The sequence below is a fragment of the Phyllobates terribilis genome, unplaced genomic scaffold, assembly GCF_046119375.1.
Source record: "Phyllobates terribilis strain yellow unplaced genomic scaffold, ASM4611937v1 Scaffold_11__3_contigs__length_659146591, whole genome shotgun sequence".
Classification (NCBI taxonomy): Eukaryota; Metazoa; Chordata; class Amphibia; order Anura; family Dendrobatidae; genus Phyllobates; species Phyllobates terribilis.
This window is the reverse complement of record NW_027362771.1, coordinates 470,028,400-470,049,232: the sequence shown is the minus strand read 5'-3', so window position 1 is coordinate 470,049,232 and position 20,833 is coordinate 470,028,400. Positions and strand designations below refer to the sequence as shown.

Sequence of the window (20,833 nt, the reverse complement as noted above, 5' to 3'; positions counted from 1 at the left end):
ACACCACGCTGCGTAGAAGAATCACCTCTAATTTCCGGGGAGATGTCTCCCCCCCAGAATCTGAGACCATCACCTTATGAAGCAGGTTTTGCTATTACTTATCCCTTTTATTTTAATAATTGTTTATGTTTATATGTAAATTGTCTCCTTTATAATATCTTGTATATATTTTGTAAACACTACCCACTTTCGGGAGTAAATCATTATTATTTACCAGTTTCGTTCTTCTTGTCCTATGTCGAGCAAACACGTTCCTCACCCGCTAATTCACGTTACCTACCAGGTAACCGATCCACCTGTTAAGCGATCGGTGGTGGCAGTATACCAGTATTTATGTGATATTGTGGTTTGAGGGTGGCTGGTCGGATGTATATATACGTTCCTGGAAGGAACTGGTGGTATATATACGTCCTGTCACATCACGTGCCGCAATAGTCGACATCAATTAGAGCAGCTGCACTCGTGCTTATCCTCGGTCAATACCGTGTGTGACCAGCAGGAATAAGGGGGTGCCAGAGAGCTGCAAGGTCTGACCCAAAAGTCGGTGCTGTTTCATGACAAATTGGTGGCAGCGGTGGGATCATAGGACATTAGTGATCTGGTTTGAGCAATCATTCCTCTCACTAAAAACTTGCACAAAAGTTTTGGAAGATCAAACTCCGTGTTTATTAGATCTGAGACATTACTGTATGTGTAGCAGTTGCCCCTACCCTTCTCTTGTTTTTGTATCCTATCTTTTATTTGGCAATAATCGCTACACATGGAGAGCCCTGGTATCACCAGTAGACGAAGGACACTATCACTGCTCTCTGTGAGCTGAGGCAGATTGACCCCACGGGCAAAACCAAGGCCCAAATGATTGCTGAACTGTTACAAGATGCTGCAGAGCCCGTCCGACAGCAGAGCCCTGATGATGGGGCGGCCAGCCAAGGACCGGATGGCGCAGCTGCAGGGGTCCCACCTGTGATTGCCAGCCATACCCGCAACCAGGGTAGTGTGGACCCCCACCTGCAGATTGCCTTGGAGGAGCTCGCCGCAGACGATCGTGATGGACGACTGCAGCTGATCCTGAGATTCCAGGAGCGAGCAGAGCAACAGGCCCAAGCTGACCGAGAGGCTGCTGAGCGACAAGCCCAAGCTGACCGAGAGGCTGCTGAGCGACAAGCTGACCGACAACACCAGCTGGAGCTAGCCTGGATTCAGAAGGAGTGGCCCTCTACGCAGACCCGTGAGTCCAACAGTGCCAGCTGCTTTAAACCTCGTCCTGAGCACTTCCCTGTGATGGAAAAGGATGGGGACTTGGACACATTTCTGCGAGGCTTTGAAAAGGCCAGCAGGCAGTATCAGCTGCCAACAGACGAGTGGGCAAAATATTTAACCCCAGGACTCCGAGGAAAAGCTTTGGAGGTGTTTGCTTCCCTCCCTCGAGAGCAATATGGAGACTATGAGGCCGTCAAGCAGGCCCTGATAAAGTATCAGCTGACTCCGGAGGTTTACCGGAAAAAGTTAAGAGCCCTCCAACGTGGACCACATGACACCTACAGCGACGTGGTAGACGGGCTCCGAACCAACTTTGAGCAGTGGATCCAAGGACTGTCAGCGATCACCTTTGAGCAGCTAAAGGACCTGATGGTGAAAGACCAGTTCCTGCATCTGTGTCCGACTGAGGTACGGCAGTTCGTGATGGATCGGGAGCCACCAGATGCCAATAAAGCAGCGCAGATCGCAGACACCTACGAGGTTAACCGGAGACCGGAGGTGCGGAAGCCGGTCGTCACCAGCTGGAAAGGGGGTAAGCCATCAACCACCATCCCTGCCCCTGCCAGCCGACCTTCCGGAAGCCTTTTCCCCGTTACCAAGGCCCTGCCTGCATCTGATGCCCGCAGGTGTTATTTCTGCAACCAGACTGGTCATCTCAGCGCCACTTGCCCAGAGAAGCAGAGGAAGAACCCCCCATCCAAGGCCCCAGGGCCTAATGCCTCAGTTCTTTTGGTGGGTGGGCCAGTTGGGAGGGCCTGTGAAAACTTGCATTCAGTCAGGGTGGGGAACACTCTCACTATAGGCCTCAAGGACACTGGGGCCGAACGAACCCTCATCCGACCCGAACTGGTGTCCGTTGAAGAGCTTGTTCCGGCAAAGACCCTGACTGTCACCGGGATTGGGGGTGTCCCCTTGCCCATGGCCCGGGTTTTTATTGATTGGGGTGCGGGGAGTGGGGTGAAGGAAGTGAGAATATCTGCAAACCTACCTGCAAATGTTTTGTTGGGAACTGATTTGGGGAGGATGTTTGCTTATTATGTCCCTGACCCCCCTCCCAGATCTGATACGGTTGGTAAGGTTAATGCTGATAATGGGAATGTCAATGCTTTACCTGATTGGATGATTGATGATGATGATGATGTTGTTGTATTGGAAGGTGCAGGAGAACTCAGCTATGTCACTCTGCGGGGTGATGTTGCTGAGGATCCCCTAGCAGGAGCAAATGTCAGTACCAAGGGTAATGGGGAGAGGCACGAGGACCATGAAGCAGGTGGTGCTGTACCAGTGACCAGTGTCACAACAGAAGGTGACCTGGCTGATAGTTGCTGCCCCATACGTAGCACTGTGCCTGAGGTAATGGAGGATGATGGAGAAGTAGTTCTCATGGCCTCGCAGGCTAATGAGACTGTGTTATTCTCCGGGGAGAAGGCCTATATAGCCGCTGTTACCCGCAGTCAGAGGGCCCAGAACGCAAGTAACGCCCTGCCTTCTGGACCCTCCTCGGACAGAGGAATAACAGGATCAGGTATGGACCCAGAGCCGGTCCCAGAGGGTCCCAGTGAGGATGTGGCCTTAACCTCACTTCTGGCTTCCTCCAGCCAGGAGTTTCAGGCAGCTCTGCACTTAGATGCTAGCCTGGAGACGTTAAGGAGCCTCGCTGAGAAACCCACCTCAGAGTCGGATAAGGAGAGGGTATTCTGGGACCAAGGGAGGTTGTACCGGGAGACAGTTCCCTGTACACCCCAACAGGAGTGGCTGAGGGAAAGACAGCTGGTCGTCCCCTACCAATTCAGGGATGAGTTGTTGCGGATCGCCCATGAAATTCCACTCGCTGGACACTTGGGGGTCAGCAAAACCAAGGCACGGCTGTCTCACCACTTTTATTAGCCCAAAATGAGGACGAATGTGGTGAACTACTGTCGCTCCTGTACCACATGTCAAAGAGTGGGAAAGTCAGGGACGGCTCCCAAAGCCCCCCTGATCTCTTTGCCAGTGATAGAGGAGCCTTTCCAGAGGATTGCTGTGGACATTGTGGGACCACTGGCCATACCCAGCAGCTCTGGAAAATGTTTCATCCTTACCATGGTAGACTATGCTACTCGGTATCCGGAGGCAGTAGCCCTGTCCTTAATTAAGGCGGATAAGGTGGCGGACGCCCTCTTGGCCATCTTTTCGCGAGTAGGATTTCCCAGGGAGATGCTTACCGACCAGGGGACCCAGTTCATGTCACGCTTAATGGAGGCCCTATGTAAGAAAATGCAGGTGCAGCATTTGATATCACCCACAGACCAATGGTTTGTGTGAGCGATTCAACGGTACCCTCAAACAGATGTTAAAAATGCTGGTTGAAACCCAGGGTCGCGACTGGGAGCGTTACCTCCCACACTTGCTATTTGCTTACAGAGAGGTTCCACAGGCCTCGACGGGGTTCTCCCCCTTTGAGCTCCTGTATGGCAGGTGTGTCCGAGGACCCCATGGGTTGATAAGGGAATTCTGGGAAGAAGAGCCGAGCTCCCCAGGAGTGTCCATCGTGGAGTATGTCATGCGCTTCCGTGACAAGATGCAGACCTTGACGCAGTTGGTGCATGACAACATGGCGCAAGCCCAGGCTGGGGCTGACCAGAAGCATTGGTACGACCAGAACGCCCGAGAACGGACCTACCAGGTGGGTCAGAAGGTGTGGGTGCTGGTCCCCGTACCAAAGGACAAGCTTCAAGCGGCCTGGGAAGGCCCGTACGTCATTCACCCACAGCTCAACCCGGTCACCTACGTGATCACACTTGACCACGAGTGGGGTAGGCGGAAGGTGTTTCACGTTAATATGATGAAGGCTCATCAAGAACGTGGAACCTGCATCCTACCGGTCTGCAACCTGCCCGAGGATGGGGAGGATGACCCCCTCTTGGACATGCTCGCCCAAGCGAAGGCCAGCGGGTCCCTAGAGGATGTAGAGATAAGAGCCTTGCTATCCGCAGACCAGAGGTCTCAGCTGCGAGCAGTGCTGAAACCCTTCCAAGCAGTGTTCACCAACATGCCTGGCAGGACTGAGGCGGCGGTCCATGAAGTGGACACCGGGAATCATGCCCCACTCTGGCGGGCAGCCTATCGAATCTCCGACGAGGTGCAGCATGTCATGCGCCAGGCGGTCGAGGAGATGCTGAAGTTGGGGGTGTTTAAGCGGTCCAAAAGCGCGTGGGCCTCACCTGTAGTCCTGGTGCCAAAGAAGGACCGGACCACCCGGTTCTGTGTGGACTACAGAGGGCTCAACGCTATCACAGCTTCTGATGCACAACCAATGCCACGCATTGAGGAGCTGCTGGAGCGGTTAGCCAGTGCGAGCTATCTCTCCATTATGGATTTGAGTCAGGGATATTGGCAGATTCCCTTGAGCCCCGGGGCCCAGGAGAAGTCCGCCTTTATCACCCCCTTCGGATTGTATGAATCCACGGTCATGCCTTTCGGCATGAAAAATGCCCCTGCCACTTTCCAGAGAATGGTCAACCACCTGCTCCAGGGACCGGAGAGGTACGCAGTGGCGTACCTGGATGACATTGCCATCTTCAGTCCCACCTGGGAGGATCACCTCGAGCATCTGCAGCAGGTGCTCGGGCGCATTCACCAGTTGGGCTTGACCATCAAGCCGGGAAAGTGCCAGATGGGCATGAACGAGGTCCACTACCTGGGGCACCGGGTAGGTGGGGGTACTCTGAAGCCAGAGCCTGGGAAGGTGGACGCTATCGTGTCCTGGCCCACCCCCAGGACCAAGAAGCAGGTGCAGTCCTTCTTGGGCACCGCAGGGTACTATAGACGCTTTGTACAAAACTATAGTAGCCTTGCGAAGCTCTTGACAGATCTCACCAGGAGGAGCCTACCCCATTCAGTCAAGTGGACAGATGAATGCGAGGTGGCCTTTCGGGCTTTGAAGACTGCCCTGAGCAGCTCTCCCGTACTAAAGGCGGTCGACGGCACACGACCACTCTTAGTACAGACCGATGCCAGTGAATTTGGCCTCGGTGCTGCACTCAGCCAGGTCGACTCGGGGAACCAAGAACACCCCGTGTTGTACCTAAGCCGGAAACTGCTGCCGAGGGAAGTGGCCTATTCCACCACAGAGAAGGAGTGCCTGGCCATTGTATGGGCCCTCAACCGCTTACAGCCTTACTTGTACGGGCGCCCCTTCACTGTCGAGACTGACCACAACCCCCTGAGTTGGCTGCACACCATGTCCGGTGCCAACGGAAGGTTGTTATGCTGGAGCCTCACCCTCCAGCAGTATGACTTTACCGTTCAACACCGCAAAGGCAGAGAGCATGGCAATGGCGATGGGTTGTCCCGGGTGGGGAGCCTCCAGAGATACGCTTGGAGGAGTACCAGATGGTCCTACCTCCATAGCGCAGTCTAAAAGGGGGAGGTGTCAGGCAAAATGTATTTTTGGTCCTAGCTTTAAAAAAATGAGAGCTGTCTCAAATTTCCACCCCCCCTGTCCATTGGTAAGACATAGAACTGCAGTGCTTGCCCCCACCCTAAGAATTTTTATTACAGTCGTAAACCCTCAGCGCAGAGCAGCTTCTAGTTCAAAATAGTTATTCCCTCCAAAATTCCCATTGTTTAAAAGCTTATACCGTTAATGTAGAATTTAAAAACGCACATGACGGTCACAAACACAGGGACCACATTTTTGGAATGCTCACCTTTTTCCCATTATAATAGTATATCTTGCATAACTAAGAAACGACCGGGAACTGGGATAATGGATTCTGAGCTTCTGAGCGTCATAGAGATATCATATTTGATATCAATCTTCATGAATAGTGGTGACGGCCAACATGATGTCTCCATCTTGGATGTGGGACCCCCCCACACCAAGATATGAAATCTGAAGGTTTTTATGTTCTATGCAGCTGAGTGGTCTCACAAAACCGAGCCGCCATGTGAGGTAAACAATATGGGTGTTTCCTAATCGTTTGGTCCCTTTAGTAAAAACCAGAGCGGCCATTTTCCAAGTCATTCTTCTCAGGGACGTCAGGCGCAAGCACACCACGCTGCGTAGAAGAATCACCTCTAATTTCCGGGGAGCTGTCTCCCCCCCAGAATCTGAGACCATCACCTTATGAAGCAGGTTTTGCTATTACTTATCCCTTTTATTTTAATAACTGTTTATGTTTATATGTAAATTGTCTCCTTTATAATATCTTGTATATATTTTGTAAACACTACCCACTTTCGGGAGTAAATCATTATTATTTACCAGTTTCGTTCTTCTTGTCCTATGTCGAGCAAACACGTTCCTCACCCGCTAATTCACGTTACCTACCAGGTACCCGATCCACCTGTTAAGCGATCGGTGGTGGCAGTATACCAGTATTTATGCAATATTGTGGTTTGAGGGTGGCTGGTCGGAGGTATATATATGTTCCTGGAAGGAACTGGTGCCATATATATGTCCTGTCACATCACGTGCCACAATAGTCGACATCAATTAGAGCAGCTGCACCAGTGCTTATCCTCGGTCAATACAGTGTGTGACCAGCAGGATAAGGGGGCGCCAGAGAGCTGAAAGGTCTGACCCAAAAGTGAGTACTGTTTCATGACAGGCGTCATCGCCACTCACCATCTGGGTGGACTCCTCAAAGTTTGTCAAGATGGTACAGATGTCAGACTTCCAGGTCCACTCCTGAGGTCTTATGTGTGGAGTCTGACCTGAATATCGACGGCCTTATTGCAGCTGGTACTCCACAACTGCTCTCTCAAATCCTTTGCAACATGTGGAGGGTAGAGTTCCAACGTGTGGGTACATCACACACCAGTCGGTGTGACGGAAGCTGCAAACGCTGCTGCAACACAGCAAGGGCGGCGGAAGCTGTAGCCGACTTGCGAAAATAAGCTGACAGGCGGCGTACTTTGACGAGCAGATCTGGCAACTCGGGGTACGATTTAAGAAACTGCTGAACCACGAGGTTAAGCACATGAGCCAGGCATGGTACGTGTGTGATCTCGCCTCGCCTCAGAGCCGCCACCAGGTTACGGCCATTGTCACACACGACCATGCCTGGATGTAGGTTCAGCGGTGTCAGCCACAGATCTGCCTGCTCTTTCACAGCTGTCCACAACTCACAAGCAGTGTGAGGTTTGTCACCTAAGCTTAGGAGTTTCAGCACAGCCTGTTGCCACTTGGCGGAGGCAGTACTGTAATGCTTCCAGCTTGTAACTGATGTGGTGATATCTGAGATGGAGGCTGAACATGAGGAGGAGGAGGATGATGCGCAGGAGCTGTACACTGTGGAAGAAACTGACTGACATAGGGCCCTCAATCCTCGGTGTGGGGAGGATGTGTTCCGTCCCAAGGTCCGACTGGGTCCCGGCTTCCACTATCTTTACCCAGTGTTCGGTCAGGGAGATGTATCGTCCCTGGCCACAAGCACTTGTCCACGTGTCCGTTGTGAGGTGGACTCACCCAGTAACTGTGTTGTTGAGGGCACGGCAGATGTTTTGGGACATGTGCTTGTGTAGTGCGGGGATGGCACACTGGGCAAAATAGTGTCGGCTGGGGACCGAGTACCGAGGGACGGCCACCGCCATAAGGTTGCGGAAGGATTCCGTCTCCACCAGCCTAAAAGGCAGCATTTCCAACGCAAGCAGTCGTGAAATGTGCGAATTTAGAACTGTGGCCTGTGGGGCGTTAGCTGCGAATTTCCGCTTTCGTTCAAAGGTCTGGGATATGGACAATTGAACACTGCGGTGGGACGTGGACGTTGATGCTGTTTCTTGAGAAACTGCCATAACAAGTGAAGACTGAGAGGAGGGGGCATCTTTGCATGCAGTATGGACAGGGGATTGCCTTGCACACACAACAGGGGGTTCTATTGCACGCACAACAGCGGAAGAAGCAGTGGTGACACCCGCTGACACTGGTCGTGGACCCTGGGGTTCGCCCCACAAAGTCGGGTGCTTTGCTGCCATGTGCCTGATCATGCTGGTGGTGGTCAGGCTGGTAGTTTTGTCACCTCTGCTGATGCTGGCATAGCAGGTGGTACAAATGGCCTTTTTGTGGTTATCAGCAGAGTCTTTAAAAAAATTCCAGACTCTGGAAGACCTACCGCTTGTACTGGCAACGTCCCTTGTGTTGGTGTTACGGGGAACGGTTGCCCGCCTTCTGTCTGCAGCCACCACACGGCTTCTTCCTGCCTGTTGGGGTACTCTGCCTTCCTCCCCCTGTGTGCTGCTGGCCTCACTCTGCATGTCCTCCTGCCACGTTGGGTCAGTTACTAGATCATCCACCACCTCCTCCTCTTCCACTTGCGCACCACGATCCTCCTCCTCACTTCCTGGCAATTGTGTCTCGTCATCGTCCACCTCTTGTGACAAATTGCCAGCATCGACTTCCTGCGGCCGCGACTGTTCAAATATTTGGGCATCGCTACATGGGATCTCCTCTTCCACCACTTCAAGCGGAGCAGGCGAGGGACACAAATCTGGAAATGGACCAGTGAACAGCTCTTCAGAGTGTCCAAGTGTGGGATCAGTTGCTGTCTGACGACACTCGGCATGGTGGGAGGAAGGAGCATCAGGGTGAGGAGGAGTATGCGGTCGAGACTCATGGCTACTAAGAGTCGACCGTGTGGAAGACAGGCCGAAGGTGGTGGTGCCCAGGTAACTGGAAGTATTATCTGCTATCCAATTAATAACCTGTTCACACTGATCAGTTCACAATACTGGTGTTGTTCTGTGCTTCCCTAGTAATTCGGTCAAGAAGTGGGAGCGAGAAGATGTGGCTGTTGGTTGTGGCACATTTTCACCTTGGCTACGGCCCCGTCCTCTGCACGGACCATCACCAGAACGTCCACTTCCACGTCCCTTGCCACGCGCCTTGCCCATTGTAAAGTAAGTAAAATAGCTTACACTCGCACTATCAAGGGAAAAAGGGTAATAAAAAGTGGCCCAAAAGTGGATAATACAGAGGTTTGACCCGTGGAACTGCAAAACCACACTTGTATTTCTCGGGCCTACACCAGACTATTTTCAACAGATATATTTGTGTCTGAAAAATGAGGGAGACACTATTTTTTTTTACGGCAAAAAATGCCAAAAACAGGATAATAGAGATTTTTTTACCGTGGAACAGCAAAACCACAGTTATAATTTACTGGTGTATACCAGACTTTTTTAAATATATATATTTGCGGCTGAACAGTGAGCGACACACTTGAACTGTTTTTTTTAGATACATATGGCCCACGGAACTGCAAAACCACACTTCTATTTCTCTGGCCTATACCAGACTATTTTCAACAGATATATTTGTGTCTGAAAAATTAGAGACACACTTTTTTTTTTTTGAGGGTGGGGGACACCAAAAGGCTAATAAGACGGGTATTTGTACAGTGTGAAGGAGGAAAAAAAAAAAAAAAAGGGGATTTACATGAAAAAAAAAGGATTTTTCCTGGCCCCCGAGACATGGAGCTAAGTCCAGCAATTTCAGCAACAGGGGCACACAGGACTGTAATGCAGCGTTTGCTGGTATAACCACTGCGTCTCCTATACAGCCTGCCTGCCTGGTATCTGGGATGGATATTAGTCCTGAGAAGGACTGTTTGTTTGATCTGGCAGCCTTTACAGACCCTACACTAACTATTTCACAGGATATATCTCTCCCTAAAACAGCAGCGCTGTCCCTACACTGTCTGATCCAGAGCGACTGTGTCCAAGATGGCGGCGCCCGGTTTTAAATACTTGAGGTGACGCTGTGCGGCCAGCCAATCACTGTAATGCCCACAAACAACATGGCTGCGGCATTACAGTGACTGGCTGGCAATCCCTGCATGTTCATTGGCTCTGTAAAGAGCGCCAAACATGCAGGGCGGAGACCCGAGCTCCCGCCCGAGTAACCCGGAAATGCTCGGTGCTCGCTGAACATCCCGAGTAGCGTGATGCTCGGGCGAGTACAATAGTTGTTTTCATATGTTTAATCTTGAAATTTCAGTATGGAACGGAAATAAAGATATTTGTTAAAACAATGTCAGAGAGGACTTATTGTGGGGTCCAACCACAGGGTCCACAGATAATTGCTGAAATAGATTTCTAAAAGTAGCCATCCTTTGTCTGTGTTGTACTTCACCCAGAAGTGTTTGTCTAGTGAAAGGCAAGGGCAGCTTATGGAAAGAAAAAAATAAACAAAAAACACAGGCATAAAAAGTATTTTATACTTACAATACTGAGGATATTTTTTACAAAAAGGTTACATCAATATAAAGTGGAAAAACTTTCAGCCTGCATGGAAATGCACTCACCCATCAGGAAGCTGAAAACGAAAGGGAAGCTCATGACTTCCGGCTGTAAACATGTGGGTTTCACCTACAAGAAACAATAAGGGTCAATATGCATTAGATTATTGAAAATACATATGAACAGGAAATAGCATAATTTTTTTGTATAAGCGAATATCAGTAAATATGATGAGATAAATTACAGAGGAGCTGCACAAAAAGTCATGGCTCCCAAAATGTAACCAATTTTAGAAACTCTATTTTCTCTTTTTGCAAGTTAGTTCCTCCTTTTTAGCATCTAACCATACATTTATAAGGAGAAGTTTCTCTTTAAAACAATCCAAATAGTATTTCCCACCTTTAAAATACCATTCTTGGACCCAAGATGTGTGCAAAAGATAACATAGTAGGAGGATGACTGCACCACTTGCCAGGCTTACCCTGGAGTGGCGTTACTAAGTGGTCTTCACTAGAGCCTCTGATGGGGAGGATAGGCTTGGGCAGTTAGGGTAGTCACCAGGTGCCACTCCAGGGCAGTCCCCGGACCTGCAGCAGCTGACCGGTAAGAGGCACAATGCAAGATACAGAGGGCAAAGACAGAGAAGTAGTCAGACAGACCGAGGTTGGGGCAAGCAGCACAGAAGCAAAATATGAAGCCAGGGTCAGGAGCGGAGAGGTCAGACAAAACGAGTAAACAAGTAGAGTCGGTAACAGAAGAATCAAAACGAACATGCACATTGACAGATCACTAGAGATAGACTGTAACTAGGAACCTAAGTTCAGGTAAAATGTGGAGGGAGGAGATAACTAATATATCCCTTGCTGACAGGGGATAGGCTAGGGAAGCAAAACTCTGCAGGACACAGCTAAATACCTGCAGTCTGGTCGCACCTCCCTATAGTCAAATGCAGACAGCAGGAGAATGCAGCAGTGCTGAGAGTAGTGCAAGAGGCAGCTCAGGGAGACAGCCCAACAAGGGGAGGAGCAGAGCAGTGAACGCAGTAAGTAGGATCACGCGCACTAGCCTTGCAAGTTACCAGTGTGACACAAAGTATACTTGGTTGGCTGTTGTGATTGGGTTTCTCTTCACCATGGAGATGATTCTGTGATCATCCACCACTGTTGTCTTCCGTGGGCGCCCAGGTCTTTTTGCATTGATGAGTTCACCAGTGCTTTCCTTTCTCTTTCTCAGGATGTACCAAACTGTAGATTTTGCCACTCCTAATATTGTAGCAATTTCTCGGATGGGTTTTTTCTGTTTTTGCAGCTTAAGGATGGCTTATTTAACCTGCATGGGGAGCTCCTTTGACCGCATGTTTACTTCAGAGCAAAACCTTCCAAATGCAAGCACCACAACCCAAATCAACTCCAGGCCTTTTATCTGCTTGAGAATGACATAACGAAGGGATTGCCCACACGTGTCCATGAAATAGCCTTGGAGTCAATTGTCCAATTACTTTTGGTCCCTTTAAAAACAGGGTGGCACATGTTAAGGATCTGAAACTCCTAAACCCTTCTTCCAATTTTAATGTGGATACCCTCAAATGAAAGCTGAAAGTCTGAACTTCAACTGCATCCAAATTGTTTCGTTTAAAATTCATTGTGGTAATGTCTAGAACCAAAATTAGAAAAATGTTGTCTCTGTCCAAATATATATGGACCTAACTGCATTTATAACTCTATATAAACATTTATCTTCGCTGATCTGGTCAACTCAATTGTCTAAAACGTTACCCTTCATAGCGACTTGTGTCTTGGAAAATGTAATCTACTAGTAAGAAATAGTGTCCATTGCTAAAGATTCCTGTGGGTCTGCGAATTACATATCTTTGAAGATACACATCACAAACCACAGTTACGGGAATAACATCCAAGAACCGTAAAATGCAATCATCCTTTCTCTAGCCTAGAGGTGACATTATAGGATGGGGGTTGAGCAACATGGGACTGGGTATTAAAAATGTGCATAAAACTTAGGATGCTACAGAAGCATTCCTCTCAAAGTTTTTAGCCTCTTAATATATTGCAGTCATCATATTACAGTGGGAAAAAAAAGTATTTAGTCAGCCACCAATTGTGCAAGTTCTCCAACTTAAAAATATGAGAGAGGCCTGTAATTGACATCATAGATAGACCTCAACTATGAGAGACAAAATGAGAAAACAAATCCTGAAAATCACATTGTCTGATTTGGAATTAATTTTTTTTCAAATTTTGGTGGAAAATAAGTATTTGGTCAATTACAAAAGTTCATCTCAATACTGTGATATATATCCTTTGTTGGCAATGATAGAGGTCAAACGTTTTCTGTAAGTCTTCACAAGTTTGGCACACACTGTTGCTGGTATGTTGGCCCATTCCTCCATGCAGATCTCCTCTAGAGCAATGATGTTTTGGGGCTGTTGCTGGGCAACACGGATTTTCAACTCCCTCCAAAGGTTTTCTATAGGGTTTAGATCTGGAGACTGGCTAGGCCACTCCAGGACCTTGAAATTACGAAGCCACTCCTTCGTTGCCCTGGCGGTGTGCTAGTGATCATTGTCATGCTGAAAGACCCAACAACGTTTCATCTTTAATACACTTGCTGATGGAAGGAGGTTTGCACTCAAAATCTCACGATACATGGCCCCATTCATTTTTTCATGTACACGGGTCAGTCGTCCTGGTCCCTTAGAAGAGAAACAGCTCCAAAGCATGATGTTGCCACCCTCATGCTTCACAATAGGTATGGTGTTCTTTGGATGCAACTCAGCATTCTTTCTCTTCCAAACACGACGAGTTGTGTTTCTACCAAATAGTTCTACTTTGGTTTCATCTGACCATATGACATTCTCCCAATACTCTTCTGGATGATCCAAATACTCTCTAGCAAACTTCAGATGGGCCTGGACATGTAATGGCTTAAGCAGGGGGACACATCTGGCCCTGCAGGATCTGAGTCCCTGGCGGCGTAGTGTGTTACGGATAGTAGCCTGTGTAACGTTGGTCCCAGCTCTCTGCAGGTCATTCACTAGATCCCCCCCGTGTGGTTCTGGGATTTTTGCTCACCGTTCTTGAGATCATTTTGATCCCATGGGGTGAAATCTTGTGTGGAGCCCCAGATCGAGGGAGATTATCAGTGGTCTTGCATGTCTTCCATTTTCTAATTATTGCTCCCACAGTTGATTTCGTCACACCAAGCTGCTTGCTTATTGCAGATTCAGTCTTCCCAGCCTGGTGTAGGGCTGCAATTTTGTTTCTGGTGTTCTTCGACAGCTATTTGGTCTTCACCATAGTGACCAAATACTTATTTTCCACCAAAATTTAAAAAAAAAAAATTTCTTTCCAAATCAGACAATGTGATTTTCAGGATTTGTTTTCTCATTTTGTCTCTCATAGTTGAGGTCTACCACTGATGTCAAATAGAGGCCTCTCTCATCTTTTTTAAGTGGGAGAACTTGCACAAATTGGCTGACTAAATACTTTTTTTCCCCACTGTATATAGTACTGTGAACTTACCATTACTTCTTTTGACTTTCTACTCAGCTCATTGTTCTCTTTTCTCTGCTCTACATAGAAACAGGAATTCTCTTGTCCCTGCATTTATCATTCACCTCTTCAACTCCTGACCCAGCTGCTCAGCTCCTACCCCCTGCCAGGGACTTTTGCAGTGACTTGTGACTCATACAGGGAAAATTGACCTCCTGTTTCTACATAGGAGCTTAAAAGGATTCAGCTAGTCAGTTTTTAATCATGTGATGTCATAAGCCTAATTGAAAAGAGAAGAATTAGCTGAGTAGAAAGGCAAAATGAGCAATTGTAAGTACACAGTGCCATATAATATGATGATTGCAATCTATTAAGAGGATAACAGGGAGTACTTCTTTAAGTTTTTCTTAGGGGAACAATCAAATTGAAGACTTGTCCCAGTTTCTGTCTTTCCTAGTCACAGGATCCTATACACAAAACATGACTGTTACGTTCCTGGTTTATTTTAAGAAACGCATTTGCAAGTCTGTACTGTATGTCATTTGTCATCTTTTTGTATTCATGAAGCTGCGTCTTATTAAACTAAGAATCCATGTGCTAGGTTTGATTGTGTATCAAGAAGTGAAGGAGCAACTGAAGGTTTCCTCAAGAGTGCTAGTTATTGAATAAAACTCTAGCAGTGGCAGTTTTGGGTGATTTTTCCTTGCCACAGTTCTATCAGTTCAAGATGTACAATGGGGGGAGGGGATGGAAGTTGTAAACATTTTAGACAGACAAGGTGGTCTTGTAATGGTTTCCCCCAATACACCCACGTCATGCCAGCTCCTTTGAGGATGGTTGTGATAGCTTGAAAGACAGAATTAAATAAAGATGTTTGAAACTCACAGACTAATGAATGCACAAAGTTTATTAGAGTCATGCGTCCGAGTTTGAACCCTTGAACCTGTGCTTTTGCTGTCAGCTTCTCTGCCACAGAGCCACAGTAGATTCACCTTTTCTCTTTGTGTTCAGTTTCTATTTTCCTAGCTTCCGTCTTTTTAGGGTAACAGGTGTTTTCATTTACTCATTTGTCTGCCATATCACCTTTCGGGTGCAGCTTTATATACTTTCCCCCTGCTGGTGTTTCCTGCTGGTGATAGTCTCATTTGGATGTCCAGCCATACTGCTATACTGCTGTAGTTTAAGCCAGTCAGTGAAAGACCAGGTAGAGTTTATCTTTCTAATGTTAATAATCTTTACCCTTTATCATTTCTTTTTAGGAAGTAGGCTGCATATTCTTTAACAGTACATATTTAATCCTTTATTTTATATTTTGTGGTTTGTTCTGCTCACTCTGGGATTGCTTTCTATTTCAGCACACTTTCCCCTCTGTAGCTAATTGTCACTCTGCTCTCCGGTTTTATAAGAGGAATGTGAAGCGCTCGACGGCCTTTCAGGCAGCATAGGTCCAAGTTGCCATAGTCTAGTCTGTGGTTAGCTCTATCTCAGCTCATGCAGGAACCACTAGGGACTACGGGGTCAGGATCTCTAGACTGTACAGGAACTGGCAAGGTCAGTTGCAGTTTTTAGTGTGTTACCTATTTTCCAAAGTGAGTAACTACACTATCGTAACAATTAGAATACAAGAGAGTGGCTAAAAGGTTCTTACTAGATGGCGCATTACTCTCATGAAGATGTGGCAAAGAGCAAAGTTCACATTTTTACATGTGGTGGTCATGCTTCAAGTTAAAAAACTATTGGTCTGAGGCTGTTTACACCACATCGTAGAAAGTTAGAATTCGCCTATTGGTGACTCTAGAAATCTGTCTCTTAGCCTACATTTACACATTCAGCATTTGGTCAGTAATGTATTTTTATATCAGTACTTGTAAGCAAAAATCAAGAGTGGGTGAAAAATGCAGAAGTGGTGACGTGTTTCTATTACACTTTTCCTCCACTCCTGCTTTTGACTTTACAAGTACCGATGTAAAATACTGAATTTGTGAACGTGGCCTTACACTTATTTTCAGAAAAAAATCCCTAAACCAAAGCGTCAATAAACTAGACATTTGCTAGCAACCACAAGGTTCCCAATTCCCACTTAATGGAAATACATCCGACACCTACCCAATGGATGCAAGTTGACCAAGTATACCGATTAGAGGAGTTAGCCAGTTACAGTACAGACCAAAAGTTTGGACACACCTTCTCATTTAAAGAAATTTCTGTATTTTCATGACTATGAAAATTGTACATTCACACTGAAGGCATCAAAACTATGAATTAACACATGTGGAATTATATACTTAACAAAAAAGTGTGAAACAACTGAAAATATGTCTTATATTCTAGGTTCTTCAAAGTAGCCACCTTTTGCTTTGATGACTGCTTTGCACACTCTTGGCATTCTCTTGATGAGCTTCAAGAGGTAGTCACCGGAAATGGTTTTCACTTCACAGGTGTGCCCTGTCAGGTTTAATAAGTGGGATTTCTTGCCTTATAAATGGGGTTGGGACCATCAGGTGTGTTGTGCAGAAGTCTGGTGGATACACAGCTGATAGTCCTACTGAATAGACTGTTAGCTGTTTTTTTCTTGCCATAATACAAATTCTAAGTAAAGAAAAACGAGTGGCCATCATTACTTTAAGAAATGAAGGTCAGTCAGTCCGAAAAATTGGGCAAACTTTGAAAGTGTCCCCAAGTGCAGTTGCAAAAACCATCAAGCGCTACAAAGAAACTGGCTCACATGAGGACCACCCCAGGAAAGGAAGACCAAGAGTCACCTCTGCTTCTGAGGATAAGTTTATCCAAGTCACCAGACTCAGAAGTCGCAGGTTAACAGCAGCTCAGATTAGAGACCCGGTCAATGCCACACAGAGTTTTAGCAGCAGACACATCTCTTCAACAACTGTTAAGAGGAGACTTTGTGCAGCAGGCCTTCATGGTAAAATAGCTGCTAGGAAACCACTGCTAAGGACAGGCAACAAGCAGAAGAGACTTGTTTGGGCTAAAGAACACAAAGAATGGACATTAGACCAGTGGAAATCTGTACTTTGGTCTGATGAGTCCAAATTTGAGATCTTTGGTTCCAACCACCGTGTCTTTGTGCGACGCAGAAAAGGTGAACGGATGGACTCTACATGCCTGGTTCCCACCGTGAAGCATGGAGGAGGAGGTGTGATGGTGTGGGGGTGCTTTGCTGGGGACACTGTTGGGGATTTATTCAAAATTGGAGGCATACTGAATCAGCATGGCTACCACAGCATCTTGCAGCGGCATGTTTTCCATCAGTTTGCGTTTAGTTGGACCATCATTTATTTTTCAACAGGACAATGACCCCAAACACACCTCCAGGCTGTGTAAGGGCTATTTGACCAAGAAGGAGAGTGATGGGGTACTAAGCCAGATGACCTGGTCTCCACAGTCACCAGACTTGAACCCAATCGAGATGGTTTGGGGTGAGCTGGACCGCAGAGTGAAGGCAAAAGGGCCAACAAGTGCTAAGCATCTCTGGGAACTCCTTCAAGATTGTTGGAAGACCATTTTGGGTGACTACCTCTTGAAGCTCATCAAGAGAATGCCAAGAATGTGCAAAGCAGTTGACTAGCCCAGGGGATGGGGATGACTCGGCACCCGGGCCTTTGCCTTGGGGGTGTCGCAGTGGTCGGCTCCCGGGCCCATACCCTGGGGTCCCTCTTTAAAAGCGTTAATAGGTGATTGGTTTATTTATAAAAGTTCGTGACGCCACCTGTGGCTTCTGGTGAGGATCACCAGCGCTGCGCAGTCCACTGAGGTCGATGATAAGGCAGCTTGGTGGTATAACTCCCCACAGGTGGAGCTAGGCCTCAGGGCGGTGTATGAAGGGGAATGCAGGGCAGGCGAGACCCAGCCGTGTCAGAGCAAGAACGGGGACAGACACGATAGTCACTTCAGTACCTTTTACTGATGGAAATTCAGGCACTTCCCGGAGCACTGTAGGGTGAAGGGTGCATGTCAGGATCCTCCCCAATTAGCGGGTTTTGGGCCTCCTGTTTCTTGCCTCTGCGTAGTAAGTTTCTGACCTGCCTGGAGCTAGGTCTAACTTTGTCTCTGTCCTGCGCTGGCTGACCTTGTGGTAGGGCCTTTTCTTGGATTACACACTCCCGACTTACAGGGCCTATGTGTCTCCTGGCTCTATTACGTATCAGCACTTTAGCGATCCTGGGACTTGTAGTTCCCCAGGAATTCCGGTTATGTCTTACTGGGTCTTAGAGATCCCGGTAAACTTCGGACCCGGTGTCCGGTAACTGCTTCTTCGGGGTGAGCTAGTTAAGCTCCTCTGCCCCCTACGTACTAACTCTCCACTCGCCTTCAGCCTCGCTCGGGCCCTCACTAGGCTACTCACACTGCAGCCGGGACACTGCTCTTCTTTGCCGCTCTCAGAGCGTCAGCACACTCCTAGCTCTCTATCCTGAGCTCTGCGAGTTCTAATCTGGACTCACTCTACAGACTATACAGAACTCTTTCTGCAGGAACTTCTAGGCTCTGGCTCGACTGCACTGAGTCTTTCTGTGTCTGAGCAGGAAACTGCTGAATTACTTTCTGGGCTGCCTGGCTCCACCTTCCCTTTATATCTCCCTAACGGGCTCCCTCTGGTGGTCTGAGGTGGAAGGTGGAGGTGTGTGAATGCTTAGGAGGGCCTCTTGTGGAGGAATCCGGTAATGCACCCCTCTAGGATCTGTGATACCAAGCGCAGCTGGGCATCACACAGTCATCAAAGCAAAAGGTGGCTACTTTGAAGAACCTAGAATATAAGACATATTTTCAGTTTCACACTTTTTTATTAAGACAAGCACTTTATTTTTACATTGTGTCCCCTCTATTTCCTCAGATTGTAGCTTGTGAGCAGGGTCCTCACTCCACTTGGAATGTGTTGTATTATGTGTTACTCTGTAATGTCTTTAGTGCCTGTACAAGTACCTTCTGAAATGTAAAGTGCTGTGGAATATGTTGGAGCTAAAGGAATAGAAATTATTGAAGAGGTCTGGTCACCCTCGACCCACTTAAAGGGTAACTAGAATGTTTTTTTGTTTTTTTTACTAAACCTGTGTATATTTGTATGTAGAATATGTGTGTGTTAATATACTCACCTACCGCCACCTTCTCTTGGATCCAGCGAAGTTTTGCTCCTCTTCTTAGTGACGTCAATGTGTCAAGAGTACCTGCTGCATTCCAATTTTGGCAGAATTGCTTATACATGAACATTTCTCAAAAGACATATTGCCTGTAAACAGACCTCCAACTCCCTCCCATTTCTTCCTGGTTTTCTTGTCTAGTTCCAATTACCTTGTTCTATAATTTCATACTGTATATGGCAAATACTTTGCAAAGATCTGCCTATGCCCATCTATGCCTTAGACACTCTAAAGATCTTTAGCTTGACTTCACTGCACTGGATACCTCATTTTATAACACTATGGCCCTGATTTATCAAGACCGGCCCGGATTTTCTCGTTGGTCTTGATGAGGGAATGTGGTGGAGGTAAATGCTCCAAATTTATGAAGAGGTGCATGCCTCTTACTCCAGTCACTGACTGGAGCAACATTTCTGATCTGGTGTAGAGAACACCACACTTTTTCATGAATTTGTCACACTCCTGTCTTGCTTTAGCTACGCACATTTTGGCAAAGTTTGGAAAGACTAGCGTGAAAACTTGAGTTGCGCCAAAATTTTGCAACTTTTCAAAGCCATTTTATTTTGCTATAAATGACCAACTCCACCTTGCAATGATGTCCTTTGTTAATTGAACTGACCGTAAGTCTGCATTAACTACTATTAGGCTGTGTGCACACGATGCGTTTTTAATGCGTTTCCGTGGCGTTTTTGCAGCTTCGGAAACGCATTAAAAACGCATAGTAGAAGGGCAGCAATGTTCCCCAATGGAAATCCGCATGTGCTGTGCCCATGATGCGGATTTTTCTGCAGCGTAAACGCTGCGATCAAAAATCCGCAACATGTCCCTTAATTTTGCGGAAACGCTGCGTTTTCGCCGCCATTGACTTGCATTGAGACGCATAGAATGTGCGTCTGTACATTTGGACAAGCGTATTCTATGCGTCTCTATGTGCGGATGGTACCCAGTTCTGGAGGAGAGGAGACTCTCATCCAGACCTGGGTACCATTGTACCTGTGAAAAAAAGAATAAAATAATAAATAAAGTTTATATTCACCTGTCCGGCGGCTTCTCTCTGCTTGCCGGCAGCGCTTCTCCTTCTAGGACCTGAGATGACGTCGCGGTCATATGACCGCGGGCTGTCTCGCGAGAGCCCGGCAACCAGGAAGAAGCCAGGACAAGCGCGACAGCACACGCGGCGGGGCATCGGAGGTAAGTATAGCTTTATTTTTTTATTTTTACGGTCACACTATATAAATCCATGCCGTTTGCATGGATTTATATAGTGTGACCTAGTTGTCAAGCACTTTCCAAGTGATGCTATCGCCTGGAAAGTGCTTGTCAGTCCGCATGCGGAAACACATGCGTTAACGCATGTGGATACGCATGTGAATCCGCATGTATTCTGCAGGAAAAACGCATGCACAATCTGCATGCGTTTTGTCTGCCAGGGAGATGCAGAAATGCTGCAGAAATTTTCTGCTTCATTTCTGCATCGTGGGCACATAGCCTTAATGTTTTGACTGTTGTGAACTGATCAATGGTCTTTTTGAAAAAAATCAATAAAAAACAAGGCAAAAAGAAAATAAAAAAGGAAGTTCTGGCATATTGCAGCAATATGCACTTACTTCAAATGGTGGGAACATCTCTTAAATGCCTAAAATGTCTCCTTGTCACATGACTCAATGACGTTACCACAGGTCCTTCACA

At 47.3% G+C, this 20,833-nt stretch overlaps 1 protein-coding gene across 2 annotated transcripts in view; it reads right to left on the bottom strand.

The window, feature by feature from the left end:
- Positions 1 to 20,833, bottom strand: part of ARRDC4 (arrestin domain containing 4) — an 87,004-nt gene that overhangs the window by 46,851 nt on the left and 19,320 nt on the right. For both annotated transcript variants that reach the window (XM_073653325.1, XM_073653324.1), the window contains exon 2: positions 10,548 to 10,611. In XM_073653325.1, the coding sequence (XP_073509426.1) occupies positions 10,548 to 10,611 (64 nt within the window). The remainder of the gene's footprint in view (positions 1 to 10,547; positions 10,612 to 20,833) is intronic.